This window comes from Penicillium pulvis, assembly GCF_028828015.1.
Source record: "Penicillium pulvis strain IBT 33274 chromosome Unknown scaffold_8_segment0_segment0, whole genome shotgun sequence".
Lineage (NCBI taxonomy): Eukaryota > Fungi > Ascomycota > Eurotiomycetes > Eurotiales > Aspergillaceae > Penicillium > Penicillium pulvis.
The window spans coordinates 984,648-999,273 of NW_026643080.1; the positions used below are offsets into that span (position 1 = coordinate 984,648).

Genomic DNA, 14,626 nt, shown 5'->3' on the forward strand with positions numbered 1-14,626 from the left:
AATTCATCTCCAATTCCGGCTCTGCACTCCGCTCCGAATGAGCAGCTCCCCAACATTCGCATCCAACACCTCGTCTGCTGCATCGGTGCTGACCTTCTCTAAAAGACTTTCCCTGGTCATTACTTCCAATTCCTCTTCCTCTTCCTCGACCTTTTGCCCACAATGTCTGGTGAAGCGTGGCTCTACCTGTTGGCGGTGTTGATCAATGCCGTCAACCTGTTCCTCCAGGTTTTCTTCACGATCATGTACAGTGATCTGGAGTGGTGAGTCCCTCCCTATACAACTGCTCGAGTATTCGACAGGCCTGTTAGATTTTTGCTGGGCTTGACTAATTCTCGCCTCCCCTTTTCCCGCAGTGACTACATCAACCCGATCGACCTTTGCAACCGCCTTAACGCCTACATTATCCCCGAGGCTGCCGTTCACGCTTTCCTGACATTCCTCTTTGTCATTAATGGCTACTGGCTCGCTATTGTCTTGAACTTGCCTCTCCTGGCCTTCAACGCCAAGAAGTACGTTTTGCCGCCGCTCTCTGGGCTCTCTCCCCAATACGTGTAGCAGAAGATCTAACCAGGGTTTCTTATAGGATCTACGACAACCAGCACCTCCTGGATGCGACTGAGATCTTCCGCAAGCTGAATGTGCACAAGAAGGTTAGTCCTGAGCTCCCGTGCCATTATGTTGAGTATCAAATAGCAACTAACCCGCCCGTATTATAGGAATCGTTCATCAAGCTTGGCTTCAGCCTCTTGATGTTCTTCTTCTACCTTTACAGCATGATTGTTGCTCTGATCCGCGATGAGGGACACTGAACTCGCGATAAGATTGATAATGCTATGCGCCATGGTCGTTCTCACTAGCTCAAGACATTATTCGCCGGCATTGTATTCTCCCACATATCTGCATCAGCATTCCCAATCGATGCCCGCGTCTAAACTCGACAGTCTTGCAAGATACGATGCGACCTGGTTATCTGGGCAGCTACGATTTGACGATTCCATTTGTTACCCTGGCTATCTAGTAGGGATGGACTAATGCCGTATATGAGAGAGATTGTGCTTCCGTTCTTGAGATAGAGGGCAGGACCTCCGGTGCGACGACGATAGAGAGTTACCGGTGGTGTGAGTGTTGGTTGCTTGAGCAGGCGTTAGGAAGAGGCTTATGTACTCCCTTCAGCGTTTTGCTCAATACTTGTTCATTTTGTACTTCATTTTCATGATTCGTTGTCCTTCTGTGTTATCTTATCATGTCTTTCAGCCTGTGAGTTGTATATACCTCCCAAGCGGTTTGGCAATGAAAGCGTACGATACCCAGTTTGGTCCATATATTTTTATTGTCTTGTCGGCTTAGAATTAAGATAACTCATACTTACAGTAATCACCTGCAAATTCGTAATCTACGGGAATGCCACTATATGTCGTGGTTAAGACATGAATCTGATTGAGGTCATAAACCGCTGCGGTCTTCACTCGGGGGTTCTGCCGACAACCGTAAATTTCCACCGCCAAACCACTACCCTAAACTTTCATCTTGTCGTTGATCGAGGTTGATTTCCTCAAACTTCGCTCAGACATATTCACAATGTCAGGCTTACTAGGTGCTGGGTATTACTCCAGCGATGATGATACTAGTGTGCCCAAACCCTCGGTGACGACCGCAACCAAGGTCGTTGCTGCACCGGAAGTCAATACAGAGGTTTGGTCCCCTACCCTCGTCCCTCATGTCTATTCGGAATTCTTCAGTTCCCTTTCTTTCGGTGCACAGATAATGCTAACAACCCCACAGGATCAGGCACACATGCAGATGACTCTCGCCAATACCACCTCCCAAGCCCTCACCTACAACGCCACCTACGATGACCTGACACGACCTTCGCAAGGACCCGTAAACCCATTCAAACCTGTCGGCGCAGGAAATGGTATTAAGCGCAAAAATGTGCCAACCGGTTTTGCCGAGGAGGCTGCGATCAGCGAGTCCACCTTTGCTGCGCAACATCGCACGTTCCAGAGCTTGGGATATACCCGCAACCCGACTCGCCCAGATCAGTTCGTGGGAAACATGGACAATGTCGCGCAATACGGTGGCAAAGACGTCGTTCAGATGAAAGTTAGCAAGGATGCATCTGCTGCGTGGCGCGCAAAGCGACAACGGAAGGGCGACTCGAGTATTGTCGAAGGCGAAGGCGCGTACCTAGGACCGTGGGCGAAATATCAAAATGAACAACAATACGAGGAAATCGAGGTCGGGTCGGGTGAGGAGCGCGAGCTGGCAAGTGATGAGGAGTACGTGGAAGAAGGCGATGAGGCTTCCGCCCCGACGGCACTCATGCCGGCTATGAGCAAAGAAGCTACCGACTATGCGGGCGATTATTCCAAGGAGGAGACAACCGAGTTCCACGGCTCAGAGGAGGCCGATTACCAGGGCCGTACGTATATGCATGTTCCCCAGGACTTGGATATCGATCTGCGCAAAGAGCCCGGCAGTGTCAAGAACTACCTGCCGAAGAAGCTTGTCCACACCTGGAAGTCGCACACCAAAGCCATCACCTCGCTTCGCTTCTTCCCTGGCTCAGGACATCTGCTCCTTTCTTCCGCCGCGGATGGCAAGGCCAAGATCTGGGATGCATACCACTCCCGCGAGCTCTTGCGTACTTTCTCAGGCCACTCGAAGGCTATCTCAGACACAGACTTCCACCCTACGGGTAAGACCTTCCTTACCGGCTCTTACGACCGACAGATCAAGCTGTGGGATACGGAGTACGGTAAGTGTCTGGGCCGGTTCTCGACAGGCAAAACGCCGCACGTTGTACGCTTCAACCCGAACCCTGAACACTCGCACGAGTTCCTGGCTGGTATGTCCGACAAGAAGATTGTGCAATTCGATACCCGTTCTGGCGAGTTGGTTCAAGAATATGATCACCATTTGGCTGCTGTCAACACCATCACTTTCGTCGACGATAACCGTCGCTTCATCTCCACCTCGGACGACAAGTCGCTTCGTGCGTGGGAATACGGTATTCCCGTGCCCATCAAGTTCATCGCAGAGCCCTACATGTTTGCTCTTACTCGCGCTACGCCGCATCCCAATGGCAAATACGTCGCTTTCCAATCAGGCGATAATCAGATTGTCGTCTACGGGGCAACCGACAAGTTCCGCCAGAACCGCAAGAAGAGTTTCCGTGGTCATAATAACGCCGGATATGGAATTGATATCAAAATTTCCCCTGATGGTCAATTCCTTGCTTCCGGTGATAGCGGTGGCTATGTTTGTTTCTGGGACTGGAAGACTGGGAAGATGTATCATAAGATTCTGGCTGGAGGGAAGGAGGGTGGTGCTATTACCTGCTTGGACTGGCACCCGCAAGAAACCAGTAAGGTGGTTACTGGTGGTCTGGACGGCCTCATTAAGTATTGGGATTAGGCTATTTTTTCTTTCTGGTTTAGTTGGGCATCTTTATACCAGCCTCGCGGCGTTGAAAATTCATCTATGGTATCTTCTTTCTCTTTCCTCCTGATGGTTTTCGTAACCTTTGGGCTTCATTAGATCTCCAAAGTCGAAGATAATATTATACGGAGGTAGTGACGTTCGGAGACGGCTTACAGCAGGTCAATTTTAGCACGAACATGTGCCCGAATAAGTCTATCATGATAAAGTACAAAGTCCACTTTCAATCTCTGAAGTCTCGACAATGCCAGTTATTTTCGTATGATGCAAAACTCTCACCTATGCACAACCCCTCTCCAAAATCTCGCCAGCTGTCTCAAGCCGCACCGCACAATTCCTACGGGCGAAGCTTCTCTTGGGTACCTCCACAGCAGCAGAGCCAAGGCGCCTACACTGACAACCAAAGCTGAGCTGAGACCCAAGCCCAGCAGCTCACTCTGTCTCTGCACAGCAGCCACAACCTCCGAGTAGCGCTGGTTACTAAAGCTGACACGAGCGTATTGCGTCTTCCACCCAAGGAAGGGCAAGCGCTGGTCAATTGTCTCCTCGATGGTTTTCCGCAGCTTATACAGCGGCGACTTGACGCCCCAGCGCATCTCAAGGTAATTCTGCTTCGAGAGGTCGTTGATAGCGTGTGTATCATCGCATCGCTGGTTCGTATACGCTTGGAAAGCAGCTTGTCGGCGCACGCTACGAGTGTACACGCTTGTATCCGAATCGTAGACGCCATGCTTGTCTAACTGCTCGAACAGGACACGCACATCTTCTAGGCCAGCGTTCAGACCTTGGCCGTAGAATGGAAGTACAGCGTGTGCGGCATCACCGATGATCGCAACGCTAGAGCTGTAGTGGTGCGGTTTACATTTAATGCTGATGAGGGGTAAGTGCGGGTTGATAGCGAATTGCTCCACTAGGGCTTGTGGGTCGATCAACTCGGGGCAAACGCCGGGGAAATGCTCATCGAACGAAGCCTGGAGAGCCTGTGGGGAATTTTGAAGGGCGGCGTAGTGTGCGGATGGCGCGAAGAGGGTACATGTGAAGGATTTGTCCGCAGAGGGAATGGCGATAAACATGAATTCGCGACCTGGCCAGATGTGTAGGTGGTTCGGGGAGATGGCGAATTCGCCGTCTTTAGTGGGTGGGATGCGGAACTCGCACCAGAGAGTGTCAATGTATTCTTGTTGGTAATCGACGCGCGCAAACTTCATCATGTGGAAGCGACTGGCGGAGTGAGCGCCGTCTGCGCCGATAAGGCAGTCGAAGGAGACTTCGATCTCGGGGACTCGGCCTGCGATGCCCAGATCATCGGCTTGGGGTGTCTCGCCTGGGATGCGACGCTCAAACCAGGCCTTATTAGTGCAGAAGTCGGCACCTGTTAGTTTGTGATTGAAAAAGAGCTTGACATTCGGTGCCCGCTCTAGCTCGTCGAGGAGGGCATTGTTTAATGCGCCACGATCAACGGCGTTGATCGCCTATGCACACATGATTAGCTATTTAGCCGAACTTTGTGTACGTGGGGGCTGCAGAACATAGGGTTGTGCATGGATGTGCATACCCGGCCATGAACGTCATAGGCTTGAGCCGCTTCCCAAAGCGCGCCGTTGTCTCGGCCGTGAATCATCCGCCCATACATCGGGATTGTATTGCGAAGGACATTCTCGACGAGTCCACTCCGGTGCGCTTCTTGGATAGAGTTGATTCCGCGCTCTGAAAGAGCCAAATTGATCGACTTGGTGAAGTTCAACGGCACAGTAGTCGGGTCACGGAGATCTACGGAAACGGAACAAATGGGAACAAATTATTGACTTTTCTTCGGAAATTTTCGCGACAAGGATGAAAAGAGGCACAGGGGTGCATTGGGGACGCAGAATCCATTCATGTTTGGCTTCTGGTTTCAAGGCCAATCAATGGATTGATGTCGCAATGGGAACCTTGCGGTTCGAATGGCAATAAATAAAATTTATTGCCCTCGGCAAGATGTAGCCCGCACAACAAACCAATGAGAATCGTTCTTGGTAGCTCATCTTGGCTTGTATTTTCTTGTGCTCCTCTCTTGTCGCAATAGGAAATGACTCAAATGACTGAAATTTGTCACATACCTCCGCGCAATTCATATACCTCCACTTCGTCGCCGCGGGAAGCCGCGTAGAGCGCCGCTAGGGACCCAACCGGTCCCGCGCCCACCACAACCACCTTCTGCTTGGGGGTGACAGCAGCCATGATACAGTTGGATTTGAAATCTTTCAGAGCAGAGTAAGGTTCCTGAATGCTGGAGAACCCCGGAACAAACCCCAATCACGTGGTGCGGTATCGGCCCTTGCCTGATTCAGCGATCTTTCCAAATTGATCGACCGGGGGATTAGTCAGACGATATTAACCGTCTTCATGCCTGAGGCTCTTAATTCAGGTGTCCGCTAGTCCTATATAGGACTAGTCCCTTTTCGAAGTACATGTGGTCCTTTATAGTGACAAGTGTAATACATCAGTCAATTCAAATTCATAACCCTGTTTCAACTAAGGATACATCACTTCTATCCTCCCTAAGCTGTCCACTTGTATCCTCGGCCTCAATTTCTTCCTCCTAAAAATGCCTTTTCCATAGCCTCTGTCTGAATCTTCCATACAGGCTCGGCAAGAGTAATCAGTTTCCCCCCAAATGACTGCAAGATATTTTCCATGTTCTCCCCGTTGCCACCTATTTCCCTTGGGTCTCCGGGAATTTCTAATCCAAAAGCATTGGCTGTACGTACCCTCCATGAATCTCTCATATCCCGAACCAAGCGACCCGCGACTTCATGTAGAGGATCCACATTTTTCGCCACGAGATAAAACGAAGTCCTTTTTGCGTGACAAAAGGGGGGTTTGAAAAGACTAATCTGAGAGATATTGTCAAATGCTTTCAGAAGCCGCAAAACTCGCGGGCTGTAGACCTGATGCAAAAGCACCACAATGGTCCCAGCAGACTTGATTCGTTGCAATGCCATAATAATTTGTGCATCTGCAAGCCGACGAATTTCCGATGCTGAGTTCTCTTCTGGCTCAATTGTTGGAAGAACATGCCCGTCGCAGAATATCAAGTCGAATTGCCGTCCTGCATACGGTATGTGGTTTGAAAACTTGGATGCCGAGGGTTGATCCTGCGAGGCCAAGGTCGGGAACCCGAGCTCTGCAGAGAGCATAGTGAGATTCAACAGCTTGACTTTGAGTCGTTTGTTTTCCTGCCAGTTTGGGAGATATATTTCAAGTCCACCTTCGTCCGTGGGTAGACTGATGGCGCAGACTTGTGCGAAACGGTTGTATTTCAAGGCAGTTGCGGAGAACCCTCCAGGAGCCATACACAGGTCAAGAACGTCAAAGTTCATTCTCTTCGATGGAGGAGGGATCAACTTTTCTTGATCTTGGAAGTAGTCACCGATTTTCGTCATCATGTTGAAAAAGTTTGCCCTTTGTTCTTCGGACACGATTTGAACAGCACGCGCCTTTTGGTTTTTAAAGTATTCATCAGCTTTGGGAGACTTCCATACCTAAAAAATCGCGACATGATTTGATTAGCATACTAATGCCACAGAGGTGACTGAGCCTGCGCGTCTTACTTCGTCTTGAACCTTCAGAAGCTTGGCAAAGATCGTTGATTTCGGTTGCAAGAAATCTTTGACTATCTTGTACTCTTCGTCTGACGGTTCTTCGATGAGGATAGACATATTTTTGGCTGTCAACACACTTCTTGGTGAATAGGGATCGACTGAAACTGAGAGGAAGAGAGAAAACGCGTATGTGGGAAGAGAAGAGAGCGGATGGATGAGAAACGAACTATTCAAGTGAGAGGCGAACAAGACGGACTGCTCCCTCGGCACCTATACACAACATTGGAGTTCGTACCTAGACAAATAGGCAGATTCTGGACATAAAATATCACTACGCATCTTGTGAGATAATTTAAGACTGTCTCAATCGAACCTCTCTTAAGAGTATCTACCAGAACCCTTCACCAAAAGCTTGACGGCACAGGTAAATTGGCTGATGAGTATACCGTCTAGAAATAACACTTTTCAATCTCCAAATATTCTTCGCAGACCCAGGCACCTATGTATCTCCTTTTGCCAGAGAAATTATCGTAATTCTAATGACCCCTGGCATCAACTGGCCTACTGGACACAGAGCTTGATAACTGAACGCCACAAAACGTTAATTAAATGCTTCACTAACTTAGTACCACGTAGAGATTTTATTTCATGGTGATGTTATCAATCACATACCTAGATGCCTACTATTTCATCACTCACACAGGACTACTCCAAGGCCTGGTTGCAGGGTTTCTGGACCTAGTGTGAAGGTCACTAACGTGTGATATTCACTGAGTCTGCCCATGCTTACTTGAATTGTAGCTATCAGGAAGTTAATGATTTTCGAGACAATCAAACCGAAAATTGCATTATCACTTGTATGTTAGTTAATTCTAGACCAAATATTTGTCTTCTGGCACATCGTTCATCTATTGTCATAGGTGGGGGTCTACTTCTACAGTCCCTGGCTACGAAATGTGCAAATGCTCCGTTGTCGATGCAGTAGTCCGTAAGAGTATCATATGCTAGAAAAAGATGCCGACCCTACTGTTGTCTCGCTTTACTAATTCAACAAATGGTAGGGAAAACAAAATTTTGGAAGTCGGCTATCGCACTGGGTGGACTATCAAATATGCGAGCTAATGGTCTTTTATCAGTCCCTTATCACGGCCCAAATTTGCCGACGGGGTCTAAGCACGCAAGCGGGGGGAAATGCGACGAATCGCATTCGCTAACTGCCTCAATCAACTGTTATTCGCGTTTTTCCGAGCGGGGGAAGGCCGCTTATCACCACGTGAGTGTTTGAGGGCTTATGAATAAACTGCTTCTTCTTCCTCTTGACTCACTTGAGCTTGTGACTCAAAAGAGACACAGTTCGCTTATAGAACTGAGGTGTCTGTGGCATTGACTTGTGGAAACATAGTTTTGTCACCATGTCGCCTGAGCGGATCCCCTCCGAGACCTCTCCGTTGCTGGTGCCCGGCAACGGTACTGTCACTACCGGAGCAATAGACATCCCCCGGGAAGAGTGGGCAGAACCAAGGGATGATGACGAAGATCAGGCTAAGGAGCCATTTCCCGATGCGCAAGCGCAACTCAAATGGATTATTCCGGCCATTTCATTAGGTGTAAGACCATCTTGATCCTTGTCTTTACTCTCCGCACCAGCTTACGCAGGCCTCGGCTAATGAACATGTAGATCTTCATGTCAGCTGCGGATCAGACCATCATTATGGCCAGTTATGGACAGATTGGTAGCGATTTGAAAGCTTTGAATCTAACCAGCTGGATTGCCACTTCATACTTCCTGACCTTAACCTCGTTTCAACCGTTATACGGAAAATTAAGCGATATCTTTGGCCGGAAGGCCTGTCTGCTTTTTGGATATGCCGTCTTTGGAATTGGTAATCTAGGCTGTGGACTTGCACGTAATATCAATGAATTGATTGCGGCACGCGTATGTCAATTTCAAGTGCAAGCCCCTTGAAGTATATGACTAACGTGAAATTTAGGTGTTCCAAGGCATTGGAGGTGGGGGTATGACCACTGTTGTCAGTATCTTAATGAGTGATATTATTCCCCTCCGCGATCGAGGTCTTTGGCAAGGTATTATCAATCTCGTCTATGCCACTGGATCGAGCGCGGGCGCGCCTCTGGGCGGGATCCTAGTTGATTACATCGGCTGGCGTTGGTATGTTTGTCCATTTATTTTCTAAGATCAATTTCGATTGTCTAATCATATAGAACAGGGCTTTCCTCTTGCAATTTCCCATTTGCATACTGGCTATCATTGCTGTATCTTTCATGCTCAAGCTCCCAGCCCGCGAAAACACACACTGGAAGGCGAAGCTAAAGCGCGTTGACTTCCTTGGCGCGGTTGTCCTCGTCGGTGCTGTTCTAGGTCTCCTGGTTGGTCTGGATCGAGGCAGCAACGTTTCATGGACAATGCCGCTGACCATCATTTCACTGAGCCTGTCCGCGTTCTTCTTCGTTCTCTTTGTCATTGTGGAACTATACGTCGCAGCTGAACCTTTTGCGCCGGGTCGCATCATCTTCAACCGCACCTTTTTCTCATTATATTGCTGCAACTTTTTCAGCTTTGGGGGCTGGTTCGCCGCCCTTTTCTATATACCACTCTATTTCCAAGCCGTTGACGGCGTATCAGCCTCAATTGCTGGATTGCGCTTATTGCCCAGCATTCTATCTGGTGCGACCGGATCAATTCTCGCCGGTCTCATCATGAAGTGGACTGGGAAATATTACTGGCTCACGCTTGCAGCATACTCATCTTTGACCTTAGGCTGCTTCTTGATCTACCTTACTTCAGGTGGCGCCATGACAAGCACTATCGGCATGATCCTAGGGATGGTCATGTCGGCATTTGGTAATGGAATCGGTGTCACATCGACTTTGATCGGCTTAAGTGAGTTTTATCTATGTCATGCAAAGTCTCCCGCCACTGACCATTTGACAGTATCGAACTCAACAATGGAGGACCAGGCAGTGGTCACCGCATGCTCATACCTCTTCCGATCTTTGGGTTCCGTAATTGGGATTTCACTGTCGTCAAGTCTGGTGCAACAGCTTCTGCGAGAGCGACTTCATTCCGATCTACATGACAGCAAAAATATTGATGAAATCGTCAATCATGTTCGAGAGAGTCTCAATTATATCAAAAAATTGGATCCGGAGGTTGCCAAGATTGTCCGCAACTGCTACGCCTGGGCGACTAACAAGGGTTTTGGCTTTCTGGTCGTGGTGGTTTTCTTCGCCCTTTTCAGCGCCTGCTTTATGCGTGAGGCCAAACTCAAACGGTGAACCAAGTCATTTTGTCTGAGCTATTATTGCCCATACTCTATGTTTACCTTTGTTTCTAGCGCTGCATAGTTGAGTGATTGAACTTTTGCATTAGACTCGTATCTAAAATTGTTGCCTCTCCGACACCAGGGTTAGTTAACCGTGGAAATTGTTTATTATTGATTTCAGCTATATGCACCAGAGATATCTCAAACATTTGATTTACAAACAAGAAAAAAGTGGCATTCTTCTATGGAGAAGGTAATCCCACTCGTAACAGCCACTGTAACAGCCACTGTAACAGTCACTGAGGTTTGTTTGGTAAGTGCATAATTATTTAGTCAACTGATGTGACACCTAATTTCTGGGGCTCCGCCCCCGTGACGTTTCATCTTCCACCAAGTTCGAATTTCATGACACCTCGACCTCGACCTCGATGCTAAGGGTGTGAGGCATTGGGTCTTCCAGAATTCTTCAGAATAAATCCCAATCGGCATCAAATGATGATTGTCCTTCCCCCGTGACACCCTCCCTGCAGCTTTCACCTGCTCAAGCTCCGCCATGTCCGAGTCGCGCTCCGGGCCAGTGTCACTGACACGGTATCGACCCTTCTTATACCTCTTCACCGGTGTTGCAGCAGCCTACGCCCTTCTCTACATTCACAACAATGTAGTCTCGTCAAGTACCTCACAAACCCCCCTCCGCCGCCGAGGCGCCGTGCGCCGCACAAGACGAACCGAAACCGAGGAGCTAGCGATCACAGAAACCCCCTCTTATCGAGCAATCACCCACCTGGAGCAACTGGAGCGTCAAAATGGAGTTTACGGGACATTTCGGATCGAGACAGAAGATGGACGACGAGTGGAAAGTGGCCTGCTCCCATCATTGCTGGCGACCCGTGACCAGCTTATGGAGGAAGTCGGCGTCCCGCCAGCTCATGCGGAGCGTATGCGCGAGATGATGGAGGACACTTTTCTGGAATCCTTCCTTGCGCTTGACTTTCCTGCCTCACATACTCTTCCTGAAGAAACAGCCGAGCGGACATACCTGACCGAGCAGCTCCAGCGACGGGGAATCTCCAGTGCGGGAATCGAGCGGGCGCTCATCCGGTTTAACGCTGATAACAATTACGGTGACGAGTTACGTCGGCGAAGACAAAATGGCGAACGTGTCACCCTTTCGACGTCGACTTTCCCCGATGTGGCTCCTCCAAACCCTGATGGTGGAGAGGCAGGCGTAGACGACCAGAGTGTTTTCTCTTGGCGCGACGGGAACAACGATGGATCGCCTACTCGGGAAGGCCAAAACCTGCTTAATTTGCTTTACCACATTGCTGAAGACCAGGCGCGCAGAGATGGGTACATTCATCGTGGTGTCACTTGCAATAGCTGCGGAGCCATGCCTATTCAGGGCATCCGCTATCGGTGTGCCAACTGCATTGATTACGATCTGTGTGAGACATGTGAGGCAATGCAAGTGCACATCAAAACGCATCTGTTCTACAAGGTTCGAATCCCAGCTCCGTTCTTGGGTAATCCGCGTCAATCGCAGCCTGTTTGGTATCCTGGAAAACCTGCAATGCTCCCACGGAGTCTTCCGCGACCGCTTGCGAAACGCTTAGTCCGAGAGACCAACTTTGAAAATACTGAGCTTGATGCGCTATGGGACCAATTCCGCTGTCTCGCAAATTATGAATGGGCAGATGATCCTAACAAGCTGTATATGGCCATTGATCGAAAGACTTTTGATCGGTGCTTTGTGCCCAACACATCTATTCGACCACCTCCACCGAGTCTTATTTATGATCGCATGTTTGCATTCTATGACACCAACGGCGACAACCTCATTGGATTTGAAGAATTCCTAAAGGGTTTGGCTAGTCTCAACAATAAGAGCAACGATGAGCGGTTGCGACGTGTTTTCCGTGGGTATGATATTGACGGTGATGGCTATGTCGAGCGAAAGGATTTTCTTCGAGTGTTCCGAGCGTACTATACACTTAGTCGAGAACTTACTCGCGATATGGTCGCCGGCATGGAAGATGATTTCCTTGAAGGTGGAGCTCGCGACGTTGTTCTTGGTAGCCAGCCCATTAGCTCAGCGTTTCCTGGTAATATTCCTTCTGGTGAGATTTCTCGAACTGGTGAAGGAAAGCGTGTTAATACCGAGGGTGACATGGAAATATTCGATAATGGTGGAATCTTACGACAAGACGGTCATGACACTGGGGATCGGCATTCGGTGATAGGAGACGCTGCTGCTCGAGAACAATTTGGTCGAACGAGACCAATCTTTCCATCTACTCTGCAGCTTCCAGGTACTGTGTCGATCCATCGTCGGTCCGTCGTGGAGCACGCTCAAATGGGTGGTGGGGACAACGATGAAGATGAAGATGGTAGTGACTCAGATGAATCAGGGTCATCGGTTGCCAGTGGCGGTTGGCCACCACCGGAGCATATTCGTGAGGAGGATATTATTGAGGCCCTCGGAACGTATGTACCCCTTCAAGAAATCATCGATCCGATCGATAGGGCCCGTATCGTGACAGCAGTATACAACAGAATGCGTGAAGAAGATCAAAGAAGAATTGACGAAACCCGCCGAAATGGTATTGACGAACGCTGGCGACGTCGCGCTTTCTATACCGACGAGGAAGACGGCGCCACCATCCCCGAAGGCTATCAACGAGACCCGACTTTCGACGATTTGAGCGACGACGACTCGAGAGATGAATCGCCAATCGACTCACACCCACCATCACCTCGCTCACGTTCTTCTTCCAAAGTTCGCTTCCAGGATGATATTGCTGATGACTATGAGGTTCGATCCAACCCGTCAACATCCTCTCGGAGTATTCCTGTTGGTGAGCGATGGGGTGGCTTCGAGATTCCAGAGGTTGAAAGAGATGCCGGTAAGGAGATTTTGTATCAAGTCACGCAGCAGGGCTTCAATGAGCTCCTTGATCTCCTATTCAAACAAAAAGAAGATCTGCTCATGGAGGTTTATCGAACACGTGCGGATCGCAAGAAATGGGCCCATGAGATCGAGCTCGTGCGAATGTCTCCCCCGCCTCCAGCACCTCTAAAGGAACCTGAACAGGCAATAGATGAGAAGGATCTTCAGGATATTACGAATGAAAGATCTCTCGATGAACTATTGCAACGCGCCGGCTACGTCGTGCAAAGCCCCACTATAGCACCAGTATTCGCACCCACGTCTACTGGCGCTGTGGCGTCGGATGATGATATTGAACCTACACACCTTGCCGACCCGGAAAGTGAATATGAACACGGTCATGATCTGTCTTACGATGATGACTCCGACACTGCTTCAGTCACCAGCTCCTCCCATCCGGATGGCCAGCTCCAGATTTCCGATGCTGCCTCTTACAGTGGATCTTCCGATGAGGAATCAGGGTCGATTATCGATGAAAACCTTGACTACGATCCAACCTTCCCACAGTTCCGTCCAGAAGCGGAGACACTACGGCCTCGTCTCTCCTTCCGCGATGAGCCACAAGTCATCACCGATGGGCTAGGCACCGAAACATCCTCTCACACCTCAAACTCTGATCTCCCAGAACAACTCCGCCTTGAGCCCAACGGCACCACCTCTCTGCCTGCCCCATCATCACCCCATTTGTCCTCTCCGGAAGCTGAAGAAACAGCTCCCAAGCTCCCTCTCCCTCCTTCTCCCATGCAACCTCTGCCCCCTCCAAAAAGATCACCCACCCCACCCCGAATTACTAGCACCCCTCGCCGACCTTCTTCGCGAACACTTGCCCGTTGGGCTTACCTGAATCAGGTTGAGCGCGAAGCCAAGGAACGCGGTGGAAACGGCGGGAGACTCAATTTTGACGAGTTTGCCCGTCGAATGGCAGCTGACAAGGGTCGCCGGTTAGCATTTGTGGCTAGTTGGATTGAGATGGCTAGCTTCTGAGTACTGCTCATTTGCACCTTTTGATCCGTGTATATTATTAGAACTTGAACTGTATTTTTCTTCGGTATCAATCTGGTTGGAGATTTCGGAATCTCGAGATTCACCCTTTCAGGCATTTCCAATTGGGGATCCCAAAGTTGGAAGTTCTTTGACCATAATTGAGACATGAACGATGGGCGCTAAAAGTTGATCTGTCTATCCTTGTTTGTCATCCATTGTTCGAACTGAGTGCATAATCTCCTATCTCTTTTGAAATATTCTTAGCGAAATATATGGCTGCATGTTGGCAATCAGGCCATTGACTTTCCAAGATCAATTTTGTCAAGGAAACAAGGAAAACTTCCGGCGTGATTAACAGCAACAACCGAGAACCCCGAATCGCG

At 49.3% G+C, this 14,626-nt stretch overlaps 6 protein-coding genes across 6 annotated transcripts; 4 read left to right on the plus strand and 2 right to left on the minus strand.

The window, feature by feature from the left end:
• Window positions 1-162: 162 nt before the first annotated feature.
• On the plus strand, window positions 163-812 carry N7503_009774 (cornichon family protein; the record flags this gene model as incomplete). Its single annotated transcript, XM_057069320.1, has 4 exons — window positions 163-263; window positions 357-512; window positions 587-653; window positions 720-812. The coding sequence occupies 4 exons, from the start codon at window positions 163-165 to the stop codon at window positions 810-812; spliced, it is 417 nt and encodes a 138-aa protein (XP_056915931.1).
• Window positions 813-1,581: 769 nt separating this feature from the next.
• Window positions 1,582-3,420, plus strand: N7503_009775 (WD40 repeat domain-containing protein; the record flags this gene model as incomplete). Its single annotated transcript, XM_057069321.1, has 2 exons — window positions 1,582-1,695; window positions 1,786-3,420. The coding sequence occupies 2 exons, from the start codon at window positions 1,582-1,584 to the stop codon at window positions 3,418-3,420; spliced, it is 1,749 nt and encodes a 582-aa protein (XP_056915932.1).
• A 299-nt stretch (window positions 3,421-3,719) lies between these two features.
• Window positions 3,720-5,664, minus strand: bna4 (kynurenine 3-monooxygenase; the record flags this gene model as incomplete). Its single annotated transcript, XM_057069322.1, has 3 exons — window positions 3,720-4,916; window positions 5,000-5,214; window positions 5,544-5,664. The coding sequence occupies 3 exons, from the start codon at window positions 5,662-5,664 to the stop codon at window positions 3,720-3,722; spliced, it is 1,533 nt and encodes a 510-aa protein (XP_056915933.1).
• A 347-nt stretch (window positions 5,665-6,011) lies between these two features.
• On the minus strand, window positions 6,012-7,145 carry N7503_009777 (uncharacterized protein; the record flags this gene model as incomplete). Its single annotated transcript, XM_057069323.1, has 2 exons — window positions 6,012-6,968; window positions 7,038-7,145. The coding sequence occupies 2 exons, from the start codon at window positions 7,143-7,145 to the stop codon at window positions 6,012-6,014; spliced, it is 1,065 nt and encodes a 354-aa protein (XP_056915934.1).
• A 1,295-nt stretch (window positions 7,146-8,440) lies between these two features.
• On the plus strand, window positions 8,441-10,325 carry N7503_009778 (putative MFS multidrug transporter; the record flags this gene model as incomplete). Its single annotated transcript, XM_057069324.1, has 5 exons — window positions 8,441-8,635; window positions 8,707-8,964; window positions 9,020-9,198; window positions 9,257-9,930; window positions 9,982-10,325. 5 exons carry the CDS (start codon window positions 8,441-8,443, stop codon window positions 10,323-10,325), a joined length of 1,650 nt encoding a protein of 549 aa, XP_056915935.1.
• A 540-nt stretch (window positions 10,326-10,865) lies between these two features.
• Window positions 10,866-14,243, plus strand: N7503_009779 (EF hand domain protein; the record flags this gene model as incomplete). The annotated part of the gene is made up of 1 exon (XM_057069325.1): window positions 10,866-14,243. The coding sequence occupies one exon, from the start codon at window positions 10,866-10,868 to the stop codon at window positions 14,241-14,243; it is 3,378 nt and encodes a 1,125-aa protein (XP_056915936.1).
• Between the last annotated feature and the right edge of the window lie 383 nt (window positions 14,244-14,626).